The following is a 22,094-nucleotide window of genomic DNA, read 5'->3' on the forward strand; positions in this document are numbered from 1 at the left end:
AGTACTGGGACCCCCCGATATAGGCTTGTTGAGTGCCCCGGCTGCGCTGCTGTCCTCTGAACTAACATGGCCGCATTGTGTAGGACACCTCCCCCCTGGGCAGTAGCATGGAGCCACTCGAGCTGGGCAGAAAAAGCAGAGCCCAACCAGCTGCATGCTACTGCGCAGGCACAAGGTTTCCTGTGCCTGCATAGTGCAGCCATGCTTGTTCACAGGCTAGAGCGCGGCACAAACTTCCAGGGGGTCCCGGCGTCCAACAGTGGTCTCGAGGAGGATGTGAAGGTAAATATCTGACTTTTGTGTTTTCTGATGTCACTGTTTTAGTAGAACCCCAGTTGGTTTTTGTTTTCATTTCTAGTAAAAGACCAGTTTCTGCTCAGTTGGTCTATGTCGAGGGTGTATTTGCACTGCCCCCTCTGCCCTGATCCAATGCTTTACCCTCTCTCAAATGGGTTAAGATGAAACGGGGTCCTAGGCAAGATAGCAGTTTTGCCCACTGTGGACGATCATATAGCTTTAGGTAGTAAGATTTGGTGGTGGCTAGCATTCACCAGGCCCCTAGACTCTCTCCAGACCCTAAACTGCCTAGGTTTGCCTTGTGGATGATTCGTCTCGGACTTCAGTGGCTGCAGATGCAGAACTCTTAGCACTGAATCCTTTGCTACTGTGAACATTGGGCAGCTCTAGGCAAGATGACATTAGTTCCACTCATCAAGGCCACTGATGTCCCACCTTCCTTGGCTGCCTAGCGGACAGGAGAGGTTAAAAGTATCGCCCATGCCTCTTACTTTCAGCAGAGGCATTTTAAAAACTGGCCAGGTTTCTAGTTTGAAAGGAAATATTCGGTTGATGAGGACTGATGCTCGCCATTTTAATTGTTACTTGGAGGCACTGCTATTGCTCTAGTAAACAATGGCATGATAGTGACTGAAAGAAAACATGAACATTGTGAGATATGGTTAAGTAAGACATTACTATATATCAAAGAGGGTCTGTGAAGTTAATGTGGATAAATGTCTTAATAGCAGAATTATAATAGTAAATGCTTGTAGCCTTCTTATGACTACAACTTTCATTACACTCAGTGAAAGGCATTCACATTAAGAGACGAGGCATTCTGCCATCTAGCATTTGTTAGAACACACTGACATCAGCAGTGGCATGCTGCCTTCACACGGATACCAATTTATGTATCTGTTCATCATAAGTGAACTCATTCAAATTCCACTTTAACCAGGCTGACATTTTGGTTTCCTGAAGTTGCTGAGAGTTGTAATTACATGCTGGATGCTTTAACTCTTGAAAATTAGTGGTGAGGTTTACCCAGTAAATTTGCCAGTTTCTCCCCAGTGCTTTAGCTATTACAGGGATAAATTATGCTGTCAGTCTGCTGGATTGACTATTCACTTTTTTAATATCATAAATTATATGAATACTCCCAAAAAATCATCCATGGCAGCTCAATGTACAAATAACAGGACGCGCGCCTTCACCATCACTCATATAAAAGAGCACTTAACATATAATGTGATCCAAACAGCCAGTCTGTTTGTGCATAGATTCCAGTATCTAATATCCACTGTGTAGTGCCGTTCAGAGTCAGAGAGACAGCAGATCTCCTTGTACACTACAGAACATTCACAGTGGTAAAAAATAACAAACCATATACTTAAAGAGGACCTCCATCCTGAAAAACAAAATTCCTCAGCACTGCTGAAATGAAAAGTTATATTTACCTGTGGTGCCTTGTCCCACAAAGCCGCCCTGAAGATCCTGCATCGCTTCCACTGCTTGGCCAAGCTATTTACTGCAGTACCTTTCCAGGAGTTTTTTCCTCGGAGGAGAGAGAGGAGGCGGGGCCAAGCGGCAGAAGTGGAGTGATGCGGGGACTTCAGGGTAGCTTCGTGGGATAAGACACAGCAGGTAAATATAACTTTTCATTTCAGCAGCGCTGAAGGATTTAGTTTTTCAGGATGGAGATCCTCTTTTACCTTTTAAATGGCCCATTTTTAATCAACGACAGAAAGTACTGTCAGCTCCAGAATAGTCCTCAAAGTTAATGAAACTGAACTAGAGGTTAATAACATTTCATAAATAAAACCGCATAATTATAACCAAGAACAGTGACATGACATTGCCCAGTTGTGACTTTGTTGCCTTTAACCTCTTCTGGACGTAGGTGATTGAAATCAACACCCTGCTTGGAGACTTATCTCTGCCGGGTCTTAGATTTCAATCTTCCGTCATTGCGCGCTCCCGCTGTTCTGATGCCACTGCACTCATGACAGCTGGGCTCCATACGTAGGTCAAAAGCACTGCGATCACTGTGAGTCAATCACAGCGATCATAGTTTTAGAATAGAACAAAAGGCTCAGGTCCTTAAGGGGGAAGAGACAGATAGTACCTTAAAGGTTAAAGAAAGCAATGTGTTTGCTTGCAGCTCAATAAAACTGAGAGCAAGAAATATAGCCCAAGAAAAAATTATCAGTTGTGGCAGTGCTAGAAAACTGGAAATGTGTTGAAATTTCAGTAATTTTCCTAATGCACGTTAAAGCAAACCTGAACTGAATCTAAAATTATGAAATAATACATTTTGTAGTAGTAGTAATTGTAAATACAACTTTTCTGGAGTCACTTTTATTTTCTATTTAACCTCCTTGGCGGTAACCCCGAGTCAGGCTCAGGGTGGAAAAAAGAAGCCATTGGCGGTAATCTCGAGCTTGACTCAGGGAAGTCTCTGGTAGGTATAAGGACACTGTGCAGCGTTTGCAGTGTTTTAACTCACCTCTCCCAGGATCCAGACGCTGGTCCTCGGAGGCTCTGGATTCCTCGGGTGACATCGCCGCTTGTTGTCATGACGACAAACGATGATCTCACTATAGGGGTATAGTGCTACCCAGAGGACAGAGGGAGAACTGCAGCGCTGGATCCTAGGGAGGTGAGTAAGTGTAGGGGCTGCCGCAGATCTTATTGTGGTATGATTTTTCCTGCTTTTGGGGTCTAAAAACTTGTGAAAAATTTGTACCGCATTTAGACCCTAAAATCCGGAAAAAAACATACCGCCAGGGAGGTTAAGGGCTCCAATTGTATATCTGAAGTGTAAACAGCAGCTGTGGCAGTGTGATGTAAAATCTGGTTCAGTCAGCTTCCACACAGCAAAATAATAACCTTTTGAATCTTTCAACACTATCCTGTTATCAAGATAGTGTTTTGGACAAGTGTTTTGGCTTCAATTAACTTCCAGGAGAGCAGCCACTGAATTGGACTGCCTCATTTGTATAAAGTACTGATTTATTAACCCTTTGAATAAAAAAAAAAAGTATAAAAAGAAACACCGACGGGTTCTAAGCAGGATTGGTACTATATGTACCCATGTTAATCTCATCATATCACCTATCACTTCAGGTATACTTTAATGGATCAAATACAGGAAAAATAAACAAGCCCAAATATAGAAATATAAACAGCCTTTTAATCTCTTTCAGCTTAATTTAGATACACATTATGTAGTTTTAAAAATCCTACCTAAGGTAAAAAGGAAAAAGTTTTGCATTCTCCTGAAAACTAAACACTTCCCCCTCCCATATCTACCTAACCAAAAATAAGCCTCTCTGCCCACCTTACCCAAGAAAGAGGGGGAAATACCATGGGGAAACATGTCAATAGCTCAGCAGGAGTAGAAACGTTAGGCGTCCAATATTGTAATAGTTACCTGGGGGCATGTTTATTTTTATTGTTTTTGATCCATTTCAAGTAAACTTTAAGGAGTTTATTGTTTCAATTTAGAATCCATAATAGTATGACAGGCTATCTACGGCTTTCACGGATGTCAGTACCCATACATGCGTAATATAAATTGAAGTTCTCACTGTACCATTGCTCTTCTGTTATCACTTGTATTTTCCTGGTGCAGTTACTGAAAACAAAAAATATGGCCACACTTCCTATTTTGGCATGACAGTAGGGCTTCGTTACTGTGAATTGACTGCCTCCGTGGTCACATAATGAGAAGAAAACTAAAGATGGAGGAGCTGTTGGCTGCTTAATTTACAGACCCAAACCTAAAGCATTACATGTTGATGGAGTAATTCTTATTTTACACTAATCTGAAATCGAAGTTTCTCCCAACAACTGTATTAAAAAAATATAAATAAAATATTTCATCATAGCAAAAGCAGAAATTAAATTATATATGGTGATTAGTGTGTATCATAAATTGTTTCTATATAACTATCACTATAGCATTTATCAAAACTACCTTCCTAAAAAATTAAATACAAATAGTGACATTTATTGCATGATCCCTACAAATATAGACCCTATGTTTGGCACCGTTCAAACCCTGAACATTCACAGGCTATAACGGTATATAATATTAGAATATTTTTTTTTTTGCTGGGTTCAACCACTTTCAATAGAACGTTTTCAAAAACGACAGTGACTATTTTCAATAGTAGATAAACAGAGTCAGCTAGGAAGTTACACTTCCATGTAAAACATTATTATAAGGCAAAACAAGGTAGTTTCTATTATTCCTGTGATTGTACAGTCTTCTCTACAATATATGCAAAATGATTGTATACATCTCTGGACACATATACATGACGCATTATATACACTCTTAATACGTACATAATTTAAAAGTTCTTTACAGAAGTTTAAAGTGCCACTTGTGTGCTCCTCTCCCGTAGACCTTTCTTGTAGTGTGTGGAAGCTTCTTTGATCTGTGGTTAAACTGCATTAACTGGAGTGCAGCTGTTGCACTAATGCATCTTTGTAAACGCGGAGAATGGCTTCACAAACAAACTTGTACTGACTCTGTAAAAAGTAAATTGTGAGCCATATACATAAGTGACTTAACAAGTAACATAACTTTCTGTGCAATGACAATTACAAGATAACGCCTCCATACAACGAAATGTATTTATTATAGATTATCCACTACACAAGCCATGTAGTGTAACTAAATGTTAATACCGTATGTTATTCAATCTTTTACTTTCACATGGCAGCTGCTATAACGTCAAAAGAGAATAACATGCTGGAAACCATAGAACCAGCGAATAATTTGACACATTGCCCAGCAAGCTCATGGTGAGCCAGAACGCCCAGGAGTGTGTAGGGCTAAAAACAGCTAAAAAGCTCTCTTTCTAAAATGCTATGAAAAACAGAAATTTGCTTTCTTAAAACAGAAGGTATTTGAGATTATTCAGTTTAGAGTGAGCTCACTCCAACCTAAACAATCGTTAATACCTTCTGTTCAAGGAAAGCACATTTCTGTTTTGCATAGCATTTTAGGAAAGAGGCTCTTGGGTCCTTTTGAGCCTCTTACACACTCCTAGGAGTTCTGGTTCACCATGAGCTCGTTGGGCAATCTGCAACTATGGGGCCCATATGCAATTAATTTTTTTTCACCTGAGTTATCGCCTAGGAGATCATTTTTATTTTCTTTTTAAACTATATTTTCAACAATTTACAATTGAGAAAAGTACCCAAAAGTTGATGAAAAAGTACTATCAAATTTATTTTGAGTATTTTCTTGCTTACTGGTTGTTTAAAAGGCATTTTATGACAAGTTGTGAAAATATCACCTAGGAGAAAACTAGTAGAAAAAGTTAATTGCATATGGGCCGGTGTGTCATATCTCATAGAGCCACATTAATCCATGCCATGAACTGATGAGGATCAATCAGTCCAAAACAGTCTGTATGCATGTTGAATTAGTGTAGCTCTGTAATTTAACATGTTGACACATCATTGTATTCCAGCGGTCCTGGGGGTGTGTCTGGCTTCTAGGGACAACAAAGGCATATATTGCATATTCAGCTGTGATGTACTATGGGACACTTCATATGCTCACTACACCCTGCATAATCACAAATACCTTGTGCTTTAAGAAGGCACATTTCTGTTTTACATAATTTAAGACAGAGGTCCTTATTCAATTGACATATGTAATTAACTTTTTCTCATGAGTTTTCTCAAAGGTGATATTTTCACCTTTTAACTAATTCACCCCAAGGGTTTTTTTACTGTAATGGACTGGAGCAATTTTAACCTCTTAGCGCTCCTCAAATGTATTACTACTTATCACAACAAAATGATCTATACCTTGTTTTTTTGCTACAAATTAGACTTTTTGGGGGCGATACTTGTTTTCAATAATGACTTTATTTACTATGCATTTTACAGGGAAAAACAAGAAAAAAATGAAAAAATACACTATTTCTCCAATTCCACCTCATATAGTTTTAAAATAAGCAATGCTACTGTAAATAAAACACTCACAATTTATTTGCCCGTTGGTACCGGCTAATACATCATTTAAATTATTTTCTTAGTACAATGTATGGTGACAATATATTATCTGGAAATAAAGGTGTATTTTTCTGTTTTGGGTTATTTACTAAAACAACAGTAATATACCCTCATGACATACAGATTAAAAAAGCAGATCCCTAATGTAACTATTTATGATTGTTTTAATTTTTTTTAAATAAATGTTTTATTTTGGTAACTATAGCTGAGGGGGAAGTAAGGGTTTTTTTCCCTTAATTTAACATACTGTATGTATGTTTATGTGTAATTTTATTTTTTGGCCATTAGATGTCCCCACACTATCCTGCGTACTGAATGGTACACAGGAGGTATTGTAAACCTGTGTGTTCACTTTTGTTTTGTGAATGACCATTGGCATCTTATTAATGCCGGATGCTCATTCACTACTGGGACTCTGATCTGTGAATGGGAACACGTTACTATTCACCAATCACTACTCTGCTGCGGGCACTGTGCATTAGAAGCCGCAGACAAATATCTATGAGAAAAAGTGAAGTGAATAAGGGCCTTTTTCTACTAAGTTTTCTCCTAGGTGATATTTTCACCTTTTAAGCCATCAGCAAGCAAGAAAATACGTTTTATAATTGTGACATTATTTTGTCATATACTTTTTGGTACTTTTAAATAGAAAAGTGCTGAAAAGTTATTTTACACAGAAGATGACTTATCTCTTAGGGAAAAAAATGAAATAAGGATCAGAGTCACTGTGGGACTGGAACTTTACTGTGCATAACTTTTTTTTTCAATATTCACTTAGCATCACCATGAGACATGTTTGGAAAAAATCTATCTATTTGACATTTTCTCACTTTCTTGAAAAATATCTTGACACGGAATACAATGATGAACCGATCTGTATACTACATATAAGGAAAAGATGCAACTTACCGATGTCTGAACCATCATAGCTCGCTGGTCTCTCATCTGTCTTACAATGTCCAAAGGATAGACAGGTTGGTTTCGCTCAATCAGACACATTGCTGTTTCCATGGTAACCAGAACACCAGTACGACCAATTCCGGCACTGCAACACAAGTTTGGAAGTTTATACAGATACATTATAAATAATTATTTGTATTTATTATTTAGTGCCATCATCTTCCAAGGTGCGAAACACAGAAACCAAAAACAAAGTACAACACAAGAATGACAAAAAGAATGTTGAACATGTTGAACAAATAAACAATGCAACAAATATACTGCTGTTACAAGGAACATTACAAAGAAAGCCCTGCTCTACCAAGCCAAAAGATTAGAAGAGGAAACATAAGCGGTGGTAGTGAGCAAGCTGAATATTACTCGTCAGTGAGTAACATATTCTAATGGTGGCCACTAATGATCCAGTCTTTTTCATCCAATCTTACCAAATCTATGTAGTATAAGGGTAAATTGAGTGAATATACTGAATGAATACATCGGGCAGTTACCTTATATTACATAGAAATGGTAAGATTGGATGAAAAAGATTGGATCATTAGTGGCCACCTTAAGGCAGACCTTGGTCAGGACATGACCTTTGTATCCTTTGGTTTTATATATTGAAAATGTGTTTCAAAGGGCATTTATAGTCTGGCATAACAGACACTGAAATACCTGTCTCTGATCTCCTTCTTTCCTACATGGTAAACCTACTTGCCTTTGACCAACAGTAATGTCATCTGAACAAACATAATTATTTCCCCCTAGCCAGTACCAATGGCAATTGGTTAATATTGGAAGTAGCTTTCTTGCATAAGATGTTCCTCTTAAAATATCTGTAAATTTGATTTTATTTAATATTTTCTTATAATAGTTTGCCAAACTTATCATATTTCCCATTTCTTAGATAGCAAACGTGGGTGTTCTAATACGGGCTATTTATATATACTCTAATTATGCTATTTTCACGTTCACCATTTAAAAAACAATTATGTATACTGCGAAACATTCTTGATTTACACAACATTAAAATTCATTTAATTATAAAGGTTTTTAATTGATTTACTTTGTTGCAAGTTATTTGATTTTTTTTTGTTATTTTTTTTATGTATAACAAACATTTCATTGGGATCGGTTGAAAAGGGCGCCCGAGCTGCCTGTATGAAAAGGGCGCCGCCATAGACATCAATGTTATTTCTGGAAATATGGGCTACAAGGTGTAGAAAAGGGCGCCCGAGTTTTCATATAGGCTACAAGCGGGCTCCCCTTTGTAGCCCATATTTTTCCGGCTACAAGGTTTTCGGCTACAAGCGGGCTCCCCTTTGTAGTCCATATTTTTTTCGGCTACAGTAAGGTGCCCCTCTGTAGCCCATATTATTGACTTTTTTTTGTAGCCGAAGTTTTTATATGGGCTACAAGCACTGTAAGCCGAATTATTTCATTCCCCCACTATCCATGGCGGCATGGAGGGGGAATAGTAATTAACACATCCCGGAGTATTTTTGTAGCCGAAGTTTGTATATGGGCTACAAGCACTGGAAGCCGAATTATTTCATTCCTCCACTATCCATGGCGGCCTGGAGGGGTAATAGTAATTAACACATCCCGGAGTTTTTTTGTAGCCAAAGTTTGTATATGGGCTACACCAAGCGTCTTTTTTGTAGCCGAAGTTTATATGGGCTACACCAGGCGCCTTTTTTGTAGCCGAAGTTGGTATATATATGGGCTCCACCAGGCGCCCTTTTTTACTGGCCCTTTTCATGTAGACCCATTTCATTTATCTATACACTTGATTTTAAATATTTTTTTAAATGAACCCCATTTTCCCTTCTATAATATTCCTCTCTGATTATAAATCAAGAATAGAGAGATGCATGTATAGTGACAAGGGTATATCACACAGCCTTCTGAAATAATCAGCTTGTGACACCATTATGGCAACCAATCGCAGTGCTACATTTTCAGAACTGCTCTGACTGGCTGTTTGCTGACGGCTTTGGACCTGAACTGCATGGTAGTAAATCCAGTGCAGATCTAATGTCAGAAATGGTGTTGATGCTGAAAGAGCAGATGGACATACCTAGATTATTGAACCTGCCAGTTAAAGAACCTGCCTAAGAATCTTTTAGTCTACTAAAGGTCTATAGTGAATGTGTTAATAAAAGGCCTTAGTTTACTCAAACATGCTTTGAGTCCCAAGGCCGAAAACAGCAACTGTAAGAACATGTTCCTTTGCTCTTTAGATACTTATTCAATCATATAGATACGTTTAAAAGACATTATTGGTACCATTTCATGTTACATGGCATACTGGTGAGGTTTTATTAGTTATAATATTCTTAATTGTTAAAGTAAAGGATATAATTGTAGAGGAATGGTGAAGACACTAGAACAATAGACTGGGCAATTTTCCAAAGGAGATGTCAGATATTGCCTCACTGGGAAAGAATTGTTGTCTATACCCCAACATGGTGTTTTAATAATTATAGTATATTTTATGGTATATTTCACAATTTAGCAGTGTGAATTGTGGGTAAGTTACACTGTTTTAAGAAGGCAAATCACACTACGTATATTGCTGATAAAGCTATAAATTACATTTCTGCTCATTTTGTATCTGTTAACTTTTTTTATACTTTAATTGTGTGTCAGGCAGAAGGCTGATCATTAACAACCACCATCCTTTTCTAGTATGCTCTAGTCCAGTGATGGCTAACTTTGGCACTCCAGCTGTGGTGGAACTACAAGTCCTATGAGGCATTGCAATACTCTGACAGCTCTAAGCATAACTTGGGTAGGCAGAGGCATGATGGGATTTATAGTTTTGTCACAGCTGGAGTGCCAAGGTTAACCATCACTGCTCTAGTCTTTAATATTCCAACCTTCAGTTCAAAAAGATTACAATTCAGGGGTGCCCTTTAGGTAGATCACGATCTACTGGTAGATCACAAAGGGCTTGTGGTAGATCCCGACCACACTACATTTTTCATTCTGTATATACAAGTGTGCTCCTAAAATTGTACATAGGTAGATCATTTTGACTTGCTAATTTTTTAAAGTAGCTAACAAGCCGCAAAAGTGTGGGCACCTCTGGATTACATTGTATAATGTAGAAAAACAGGACCTAAATGGCAAGCTGCTTCTTCTATGTATATAGGAAGAGGGTAAGTGATGTTTAAGACTCACCACAGATAATACAACTATAATGATTAAATGTACAAGAAAATCAGCATTTTTTATGGGGGGGGGGGGGGGGGGCTTGATTCATAACACTGTTATAATCATTTCATTCTATATTTTCTTTGCAGCCAAAACAGCACTGGAATTTCCAGCATAGGTAAATATATATGTAGTATGCAAAAGTTTTAAATAATTTTTATATTTAGTTTGATTAAGAAAAATCAAATCAAATAGAAACCAAAGGTTGATCAGGTAAATATGGATTATTTGCAAAATCAAGCATACATTGTATAATGTATGCCTGCTACAAGACTGTGACAGCCAGAGCATATACAATACCACGGAGCAACTACTTTAGTGATTTGCTTCTGCGTGTGAATGAAAAGATATAAAATATATCTTCAACTACCATCATCTCTTATCTTATTCTTCCTTCAAAACTACTCTGAGATCTTCCTTTTCTTACTTTGCATGTGTTATGAGACATACTGGACTGCAAATATATTTATATTGAAAAGAAATCCTCCAGTAAGCTCTATTATGTGTGAGACTTTATTACCACACTATGGCCTCGATTCATAAAAGTGCCTGCTAGCGGGGAAAGTCGAGCGGGGAAACACCGCTGTCGGTATTTCCGCCTTCATGGTGGTAATTCATAAAAATTTAGCTAGTTGTGACAGGCGTGCGGAGATACTCCGCTATAGGCAGGCGTTAGGCTGTCGGGAGACATGCGGAAACAGGAGAAGCAGGCGGAATCCCTCCGTGCGGTGTTCTCTCTGCAGCTGCTTGGGAGGTCTGTCCCATTCACTGCACTGTATTCCGCATGCTTCTCGCCACATCAGAGGTAGCGGTAATACCCGTCCGCATACCGCTACCTCTAATCTTTATGAATTGACATTTGTTACTTTTGCTGTGATAATCACCGCGCAAGGCGGTGATTTATCACTCTGCTCGTGGATGTCGGCTTTTCATGCGGAAAAAGCCTTTATGAATACAGATTTGGCTGTGTGGTCGGTAAAGTGAGCCGTTTTCAGCATTTCCTCATGCGGAAATGCTTTATGAATCGAGGCCTATGTTGTCATTTTTATTGACTGTGACCTATTATCTGAAAGATTATTGAAAGCAGCTCTCAAATCTTTAATCAAAAGTAAGGCACTGTGTGGATAGCATTACAGATGCAAGTCATCCAACACTTTGAAGGGGAATGGTTGAAGTGTAGCTTTCTTCTTTAAAAGGACACCTGGGGCCCTATGCAATTACCAAACTCACCAGCGCTAAGTGCTGGCGAGTTCTTAAATTAGGCGTCAGCAAGGTCGCCTAATGCAATTGCATTTAACACCCCCCAGGGCGGAAAAGAACTCGCTTGGGCGATATAATCGTCCAGCAAGTTCCTTTCCCCCTATGCAATTGCATTTTTCACCCCCCGGGAAGCGATGCTTCCCGGCAAACATAGGTGCTAACTTTTCACCTGCTCTGAGCAGGCGCAAAGACCTATCGCTGCTGTCAGCGGGCTGTTTTTGGCATCTGGGAGCCTCCTTTACTAAGGAAACCCCAGATGCCAGGGATTTAAATAGGTAAAGGAGTCAGCTTTGACTCCTTACCTATTTAAAATGTAACAAAAAAACATACCTCCATCGTTCCGGCTCGCCGCATGTCCCACGCCGCTCCTCCACTCATCTCTGTGACTGTGAGTATTCTTGGAGCCGGCAAAGCATCTTTGAGTCTCCCGCCGGGGCTCCCCATTCGTCCACTAGGTGGCCCAATGAGAATCATCCTGATTCTCATTGGTCCAATTAGACTCAAAGATGCTTTGCCAGCTCCAAGAATACTCACAGTCACAGAGATGAGCGGAGGAGCGGTGTGGGACATGCGGCGAGCCGGAACGATAGGGGTATGTATCTTCTGAAGGTCCCGCGGTAGCGACGAGCGGCAGGAGGCGACGGGCGGCGGGTACGAGCCTTGCAACGATGCGCTGGCTCTTGCGACGATGCGCGCGCATCTTCCCGGGGAGTGAGGCAGCAGTGTCGTGGTGCTGAAGGACAGCTCCACTGCACAAATGCCTCGCTCCACATCGCTGGCCACACAGGAGCATCGCTCGGCGAATACCTAGTATTCGCCTGAGTTATGCTCCTTTACGCATGGACATCGCTCAGGTGAAACTGGCAATTGAATTTGCCGGTAAATCCTGAGCGATGTGAGGAGATAAGAAGCTCGCATGTTTTCAGCTTCTTATCTCCTCGAATTGCATATGGCCCCTGAGGCCTTATTCATTTACATTTTCTCCTAAGATTTCTCCTAGGAGAAACGTTTTCCTCTTCTGGTTAACATAACTTTTACAACACCAGCTTGCTGGTGACTTAAAAGGCTTTGTATTGATAAGGTAGGAAAATATCATACAGGAGAAAATGTGAATTGAATAAGGGTCCTGAAGTGAAAGGGATATGGAGGCTGCCATATTTAATTGTTTTTAAAGAATACCAATTGCCTGGTGTCTTTCTGATTTTTCATGCATCAGTAGTGTCTGAATCACACAACTGAAACAAGCATGCGGAAAATCTAGTCAAATACCTGAACTGCATGTTTGTTCAGGGTATATGGCTAAAAGTATTAGAGGCAGAAGATAAGTAGGACAGGCCGGTAATATGCATTGTTTTACCACTTCAGCCTACAGGCCATTTTACCATTAAAGGGGTTCTGTGGCCCTTTTTCAAAATGCAATTTAAATGAGTTGATATGTTCCTTTCATATGTACAAATCTTTTTTTCCCTGTCTTGTGTAGAAACAGCTGTGCTGTCTTTCTCCTGCTCCTTTCTAATTATTCGTCTAGTTAGACAAATATTGTGCTGCGGGAAGAGGTAGACAATACAGTAGCTGTTCCTCCCTGCTATCTGCCTCTCCCTCCCCCTGCTGCACGTCATCCTATGAGTCATCATTGACCTTGGTGGGTGCTCCAGAAAGCAGGGGGAAGGTCTGCCTCTCTCCTGTAAGGCTGACAGCAGGGGGGGAGAGCTACCTCTTGTTGCTTTAGCTCAGCACATCTCGTCCCTGTAAAGGAGGTAATCAGGGACAGAGCTTTCCTCTCATCCTCTGTTATCATTGCCTACTGCATCTTCTGCACTACTTATTTAGTAAGTTGATTTAAACTCCTCATTATTATTTCAGTCTCTATATATCTCTATATACACATGCATAAACATGTCCCTTCATCGGGGTCATGTCCATTCATTCCAGGCACTGCAATTGGTTTGGTGGAACCCTTGTTCCCCTTTTCCAATCTCCGACACAGACATGTCCCTGGGAACGAGTGGCAACCGCGCGTACCCAATGCAGTAACACTGGACACGTATACGCGTCCAGTTAGACTTGAGTGGTGTCTATCTGGACAATTATAGTCATCCAGATAGACTGAAGTGGTTGAAGGAATCAATATGTTAGCCTCCACATCCATCTCACTTTAGGTGTGCTTTAAAGCTAATTACATATATCACAACCAAAAATCAGTTTCAGCGGGCCTCTTGTCAATACAAATACAACTTAAAATGTCCACTGTTAATACAATAATGCAGAACAGGTATCCTGCCTGTGAGAGCAGGTCTTGGTTTTTGTGATGATCTATTTGTAATCTACTACCCCATACAGATTAATTGTACTTTGTACTGGTTTGTACTTTGTACTGGTTGAACTCGATGGACGTATGTCTTTTTTCAACCATAGTAACTATGTAACTATACAGTATGAAAAAAAATGTTGGCCATTTTAAAACAAATACGGTAATAATAATGCCTCTTTCCTGAAATAACTGAGATTACTAAAATTTTCTGTTAGATGAAATGTACATAATAACATTTTTACAGATGAAATGAATATAATTACCTGCAATGCACAAGAATTGCTTGATTTTCTATTCTTTTCTGTCTTACACAGTTTACAAACTCCAGAAAATCTGATGAATCATCAGGCACTCCATGATCAGGCCAAGCAACGTACTGCAAATGAGTAATTGGGAGCTCCTCTTCTGTCTGATAATAATACATTTAAAGATAAGTAAATGAATACAGCCTTAACCCAATGATTCATCTCAGACAATGACTCACCAATGTTGATTGATGAGACGCTGCCACAGCAGTGTCCAATATTTTTTGAAGTTCCGGCACCTAATTGAAGTTATTTCAACAGAACTACTTATAGAATGAATAATGCTGTAAAGCGATATGGTTGGGTTGTGCTCATGGAAGTGGGGCATTTAATTACACAAAAACCAGGGTTTATTTAGGTAGGGATGATATCAGCTGAGCCCAAGAGCTTGAAGAAGACTGACTCTTCACTCAACATAGAGGAAGAAAACAGGCAAGACAGGAAGAGTGTTAGTCTGGGTAGTGGATCAAAATGGATGTCCTGCGGAAGTACTCTGCACTCCTATCAACATTAAAAAATAATGGAGAAGATTCACTAAACAGCAGTAGCGCTGCATGTAAAGTACATGCACATACAGCACACAAAGTTTACTGGCAAAAATTGGGTTACATGACAAATGCAAATAGAGCAACTTGCAGTATATAGCGCCATGGAAGATGGTAGCACATTAAAAATCCAAAATAATATAATACATAATGTGCATGTTGCTTGAATAATGTGTTACACAAGACCTGTTTTCATCACCTATTTGCTCCTTATAAATGTAAATTTTGTGTGCATAATTTTGCCCAACCACACCCTCCCCCCACCCCATTTTTGGGTGATACAGTTCTGAACAAGGCTTTACCTAAATGACATATCATTCTCTCTTCTGATCTAGATTCTCAGGCCAATTGCCAGGTGTTAGTCCCCCTGCATTGCTTAGTTATTGTAATTCTGTACTATGATAATTTTTCTCCTGTGTAGCTCATGACCACCTTCTCCATTTCCCACATGAAGGGTGTACCACTGTTGTATGATCTCCAGGGTTGGTACCAGAAAGTAGTAGAGCATTGTACAGACATGAAATCATTGCCACGTCTAACTATTTCCTTCACCTCATGTCTGTACATAGCTTAAGACAAACCTATTGTGAGAGATCGCGGAAAAGCCGCCACATGTGCTGCTGAGCAGGCGGCTGATTCCGCGTCCAGTGCGGCGGTTTGCACGCGGAAGCGTGTGTGTGGTAGCAGGGCAGAACGCGGAAAAGCCGCCGCATGCAACAACAGTAAGGTGGCTGGTTCCGCGTCCAGCGCGGCGATTTGCATGCGGCAGCATGTGTCTGGTGTGGCTGAGTCTGTTAGTGCACATAGACTTAGCAATACATGTGCGCGCGCTGAGAGGCAGAATTCTCATACTAAGCAGAAAGAGTCAGCTGACCACGCCGATCAGCTGACTCCTGAGCGGGATACTATTGGTTGAGCAATTAGGGGTGGTGCTGGAGAGCACTACTCCATATATAGTTCCTGCTGGTCACTTGCAACTTGTCTGCCGTTGCGATCACTACGTGGAAGCACTCAGACCTAGTCACATCTAGGTGGACCTGGGAATACACACTTAGCCAGATTATTTGAATTGTATTCTGTGTTATACCTCTAGCTAGTTCCAGGGTGTAGAGACCAAGGACCTCACACCCAGTTTAGGGAACTGTATTATCATCTGTGTTATACCTCTAGCTAGTTCCAGGGTGTAGAGACCAAGGACCTCACACCCAGCTTAGAGAACTGTGTTATCATCTGTGTTATACTTCAGACTAGTTCCAGGGTGCTGAGACTACGGACCTCGCACCCAGTCTAGGGAATACTGTATTATCATCTGTGTATTCTTCAGACTAGTTCCGGGTTGCTGACACCAAGGACCTCGCACCCAGAATAGGCATTGTTTGATATATGTTATGACTTAGAGGAGTAAAAAGCTTTTCTGACTACTCCTCTGTCTTCTGATTCGGTACCTCGCTTATCTGATATTCCGTTGCCAGACCCTGCTTGACTTGGATACCGAATCAGCCTTCTGTCTTTGTACTTTATCTGTCAGTGTGTTGCCGACCCGGCGTGCCCGACCTCGAGAGCTATCTCTCCCCTTAAAAGAGATAGTCTCCAGATCAGATAGTGACATCCATCTTAGGTGTCACTCACTCCTAGGTCCTTCCCGTCTCCAGCCTGACTCCTCCCCCCGGAGAGCCTCAGGCTGCTGGAAGGTTCCTGTTCTCCCAGAGCATTGTCTCTATATTGTATATCACCTGCTCAGCAGGTACATTACTCAAAGTATTACTGTTACACCAAACACTCACTTATCCTTAGGTGTCCAGAGGTTAGCAATATTTCTGATTATCGGTGATACTGCAGATCATCGATAATCAGCTATATATCTGCATTCTTGGTGATACTGCAGATCACCAATAATCATTCTCTCTGCGTGCTGACACCAATCGTTATACCTATAGCTTAATAATCTGAATGTATGTATAGTGCAATATGTTATAATGACTTGCCAGTTTTCTGTTTAATTATTTGTAGTCTGTAGATTTTCCTTTTGATGTTTTCACTCCACCATGGGGTAACAGAAAGTCTATGGCTCAGAGCCCAGCATTTGCCTTCCTCAGCATATGTGAAAATGGTTGTTTGTTCCCATGAAATGTTTGTACTGCTTCCAGCTGTCATTTTACAGAGCTAATTTGTAACTGAAATAAAAATTATGATTGGTTGCTATAGGCAACAAAAAGAAATGCTTCACACACAGTTTATCTCTCTTGCAGGGACAGGGGTTCAAGGCTAATTGGAGATCCTGTCCTACATAGCACATGCCAAATATGATGACAGTTAGTGGGCCAGGAAAAGGGCCAGAAAATTTCACGACCCAGGACTGAATTACACACCATACATGCAAGAAAAAAAATGTAAAAGCACAGAAAAAAACAAAACATTGAAGTCAGACATGTAGCTGTCATAAGATGGGAATCATTGCAATTTTCTCATGGGTTTGCTTTACTTCACAGCATTTGGACACCGGTTCACTTTAAGTGACATTCAAATATATTCAAATAAGTAACATAACTCAATTCTGTAACTTAAAAGGACTGACTTTCAAAAACAACCCCACCAGCATCCTTACAGGCCGAAAATGCTTCTAAAGCCCAGAAGCTGTCTTCTGGAAGAGAAAGGCATTCTGTTGTTCTTGTACAAGGTGAGGCTATTTTAAGCATCCACATTGCTCTTCTGATGCTATTGGAAAGGTGCTATTTATTTTGTAGCTCTAATCACATTAGAAGCACATATTAAATGACAAATAAATGTATTAAAAGTCGGTTATTCAAGGACACTGCAGAGGAAATGGCATTAATGAATAACATTACTTTCACTATGAGGTAATTTTCTTAAAGCGGAATATAACCCTGCATTTCAACTTTGCTCTAAAACATTATTTACAGTATATTATATGCAACCAGCATTTTTTTTTTTACTAGACCAGCATTGGAAGGGTTACACAGGGCTTTAAAGTCCCTAGAGATTTCTGCAACCGAATCCGAACTTGAGTTAGATACTTTTTGTTTACAAATATGTGTTTATTATGACTCATCTCTCTCACTGAGAAGGAGCTTGGAGGACAGCCAAAGAGATGTATCTATTGATAAACAGTTACACACTAACTAAATAGAATGTAACCATCTGAATGTCTGCACGGAACTTAAAACCTCTGTGTTTAACCCTTCCAATGCTGGTCTAGTAAAAAAAAAATGCTTTTTGCATATAATATGCTGTAAATAATGTTTTAGAGCAAAGTTGAAATGCAGGGTTATATTCCGCTTTAACCAAAAAGCAGGTCACTTCATCTCTTACCTCAGTGTTTGTTAGTATCATTTCCCTGAAGACATATGCAATTGTACAGTCTTCTGATTTACATTTCACCTGAAACCTCCCATATTCCATTACATCAGGTGGATCAGGCCAATACTGGTGGCATTTGGTCTGGATGGGACAGTAAGAAAAAACAATTAACAGCCAGACAACTAGAAACTCGGAATCCATTTATAGAGATTCAATACCCTGGCTTTCCTTTGCACTAGTCCCAAAAATAATTATCCCTCATATTGTAAACCCTAAATGTTGTGAAATGTTAGCTTGACATACTACTAATATAGACTTTAAGCCATACTATGCTGAGGGCACATTTTATATCACCAATCCCAAGTACTGATGGCTACTACCTCTTCTGCAGTTAACGTATATCTAGTTGGAAAAACCACATAAAATGCAATAGTATAATATAATGTAATTACAAAAAATACTTCTTTTTTTGTTTTTTGCAAAGTAAAAGTAGAAACTTACACTTACTTGTCCAGATTCTCACTGTCAGAGGCAGCCTCATTATACTCCCACCTCCTTCCAGCCTAGTCACTGACACTCACTTGGAAAGCGTGGCTACAGTGAGAATCTCCATCTACCTGTCTGGCCACTTTGTACCAGGGTAGCTTAGAGAAGCTCCCTATTTTATTGAACCCTTTTTTTAGGACTATTGCAAGGTAGAGGAGATACATTAACCACTTGAGGACCGCTCCCAGCCGATGGGCGGCGGCAAAGGCTGGGCCTAAACGACCGCAATACGCCCATCGGCGGCGGGTTCTCATGTGGCTGCTGGCCGGGGATTGCGCGCTGTTATGCACGCGCATCCTCCGGCAATAGGCTCCGCCCACCCGTGTCGTCAACCCGCCGGCCTTTCGGAAGCGCCGGCGGGTTGTTAACCCGACGATCGCTGCATAGGAAGCGTATAATACGCTTTGTAATGGTTACGAAAAGTATTATACAGGCTGCCTCCTGCCCTGATGGTCCCAGTGTCCGAGGGACCACCAGGGCAGGCTGCAGCCACCCTAATGTGCACACAAGCACACTGATCTGCCCCCCCTGCCCCCTGATCACCCACAGCACCCCTCAGACCCCCCCCCTGCCCACCCCCAGACCACTGTTTGCACCCAATCACCCCCCTAATCACCCATCAATCACTTCCTGTCACTATCTGTTAACGCTATTTTTTATGCCCTAAACTGCCCCCTGGGGACTCCTGATCACCCCCCACCCCTCAGATTCTCCCCAGACCCCCCTCCCCTGTGTACTGTATGCATCTATCCCCTCTGTATTAACCCACTGATCACCTGTCAATCACATGACAATCACCTGCCAATCACCCATCAATCACCCCCTGTCACTGCCACCCACCAATCAGCCCCTAACCTGCCCCTTGCGGCCAATCTGATCACCCACCCACACCATCAGATCGCCCGCAGACCCGACGTCAGATCACCTCCCAAGTGCATTGTTTACATCTGTTCTCTCCTCTAAACACCCACTAATTACCCATCAATCACCCATCAATCACACCCTATCACCACCTGTAACTGTTACCCATCTGATTAGACCCTAATCTGCCCCTTGTAGGCACCCAATCACCCGCCCACACGCTCAGATTGCCCTCAGACCCCCCCTTATCAATTCGCCAGTGCATTATTTACATCTGTTCTTCCCTGTAATAACCCACTGATCACCTGTCAATCACCTGTCCATCACATGTCAATCACCCATCAATCACCCCCCTGTCACTGCCACCCATCAATCACCCCCAGTCGCTGCCACCCATCAATCAGCCCCTAACCTGCCCCTTGCAGGCAATCTGATCACCCACCCACACCATCAGATCGCCCGCAGACCCGACATCAGATCACCTCCCAAGTGCATTGTTTACATCTGTTCTCTCCTCTAAACACCCACTAATTACCCATCAATCACTCATCAATCACCCCCTGTCACTGCTACCCATCAGATTAGACCCCTATCTGCCCCTAGGGCACCCAATCACCCGCCCACACCCTCAGAACACCCTCAGACCCCAGCCCTGATCACCTCGCCAGTGCATTGCTTGCATCTATTCCCCCCTCTAATCACACCTTGAGACACCCATCAATCACCTCCTGTCACCACCTGTCACCCCCTAGCACACCTACCCATCAGATCAGGCCTTAATTTGCCCCGTGTGGGCTCCTGATCACTCGGCCAAACCCTCCGATCCCCCTCAGACCCCCTTCCGATCACCTCCTCAGTGCATTGATTGCATCTATTTTCCACTCTAACCACCCACTGAGACACCCATCAATCACCTCCTGTCACCCCCCTAGCACTCCTATCCATCAGATCAGGCCCAATACAACCTGTCATCTAAGAGGCCACCCTGCTTATGACCGGTTCCACAAAATGTACCCCCTCATAGACCACCTGTCATCAAAATTTGCAGATGCTTATACCCCTGAACAGTCATTTTGAGACATTTGGTTTCAAGACTACTCACGGTTTTGAGCCTGTAAAATGCTAGGGCAGTTTAGGAACCCCACAAGTGGCCCCTTTTTAGAAAAAAGACACCCCAAGGTATTCTGTTAGGTGTATGACGAGTTCATAGAAGATTTTATTTTTTGTCAAAAGTTAGCGAAAATTGATTTTTATTGTTTTTTTTTCACAAAGTGTCATTTTTCACTAACTTGTGACAAAAAATAAAATCTTCTATGACCTCACCATACTCCTAACGGAATACCTTGGGGTGTCTTCTTTCTTAAATGGGGTCATTTGTGGGGTTCCTATACTGCCCTGGCATTTTAGGGGCCCTAAACCGTGAGGAGTAGTCTTGAAACCAAATGTCGCAATTAGGGTGCAAAAAAGTGCCACATGTGGCATCGCCGTACTCAGGAGAAGTAGTATAATGTGTTTTGGGGTGTATTTTTACACATACCCATGCTGAGTGGGAGAAATATCTCTGTAAATGGACAATTGTGTGTAAAAAAATCAAAAAATTGTCATTTACAGAGATATTTCTCCCACCCAGCATGGGTATGTGTAAAATACTACTACTATACTCCTTCTCCTGAGTATGGCAATACCACATGTGTGGCACTTTTTTGCAGCCTAAATGCGCTAAGGGGCCCAACGTCCAATAAGCACCTTTAGGCTTTACAGGGGTGCTTACAATTAGGCATCCCCCAAAATGCCAGGACAGTAAACACACCCCACAAATGACCCCATTTTGGAAAGTAGACACTTCAAGGTATTCAGAGAGGAGCATAGTGAGTCCGTGGCAGATTTCATTTTTTGTGTCGCAAGTTAGAAGAAATGGAAACTTTTTTTTTTTTGTCACAAAGTGTCATTTTCCGCTAACTTGTGACAAAAAATAAAATCTTCTATGAACTCACCATGCCTCTCAGTGATTACTTTGGGATGTCTTCTTTCCAAAATGGGGTCATTTGGGGGGTATTTATACTATCCTGGAATTTTAGCACCTCATGAAACATGACAGGTGGTCAGAAAAGTCAGAGATGCTTCAAAATGGGAAAATTCACTTTTGGCACCATAGTTTGTAAACGCTATAACTTTTACCTAAACCAATAAATATACACTGAATGGGTTTTTTTTTTTTATCAAAGACATGTAGCACAATACATTTGGACAAAAATGTATGCAGAAATTTTACTTTATTTTAAAAATGTCAGCACAGAAAGTAAAAAAAAATCATTTTTTTGACAAAATCCATTCATGTCTTTTTTGATGAATATAATAAAAACTAAAACTTGCAGCAGCATTTAAATAGCACCAAAAGAAAGCTGTATTAGTGACAAGAAAAGGAGGTAAAATTAATTTAGGTGGTAGGTTGTATGACCGAGCCATAAACCA

At 41.0% G+C, this 22,094-nt stretch overlaps 1 protein-coding gene across 3 annotated transcripts in view; it reads right to left on the reverse strand.

Moving 5' to 3' along the window:
- Positions 1-1,963: 1,963 nt before the first annotated feature.
- PTPN3 (protein tyrosine phosphatase non-receptor type 3) overlaps positions 1,964-22,094 on the reverse strand; it is a 268,618-nt gene continuing 248,487 nt past the window's right edge. For all 3 annotated transcript variants that reach the window (XM_068236673.1, XM_068236671.1, XM_068236672.1), the window contains 4 exons: positions 18,228-18,356; positions 14,311-14,456; positions 7,228-7,363; positions 1,964-4,818 (listed from right to left, as the gene is read on the reverse strand). In XM_068236673.1, coding sequence (XP_068092774.1) covers positions 4,741-4,818; positions 7,228-7,363; positions 14,311-14,456; positions 18,228-18,356 — 489 coding nt within the window. In that variant the 3' untranslated portion in view covers positions 1,964-4,740. The remainder of the gene's footprint in view (positions 4,819-7,227; positions 7,364-14,310; positions 14,457-18,227; positions 18,357-22,094) is intronic.

Source organism: Hyperolius riggenbachi, chromosome 5, assembly GCF_040937935.1.
Source record: "Hyperolius riggenbachi isolate aHypRig1 chromosome 5, aHypRig1.pri, whole genome shotgun sequence".
NCBI classification, from domain to species: domain Eukaryota; kingdom Metazoa; phylum Chordata; class Amphibia; order Anura; family Hyperoliidae; genus Hyperolius; species Hyperolius riggenbachi.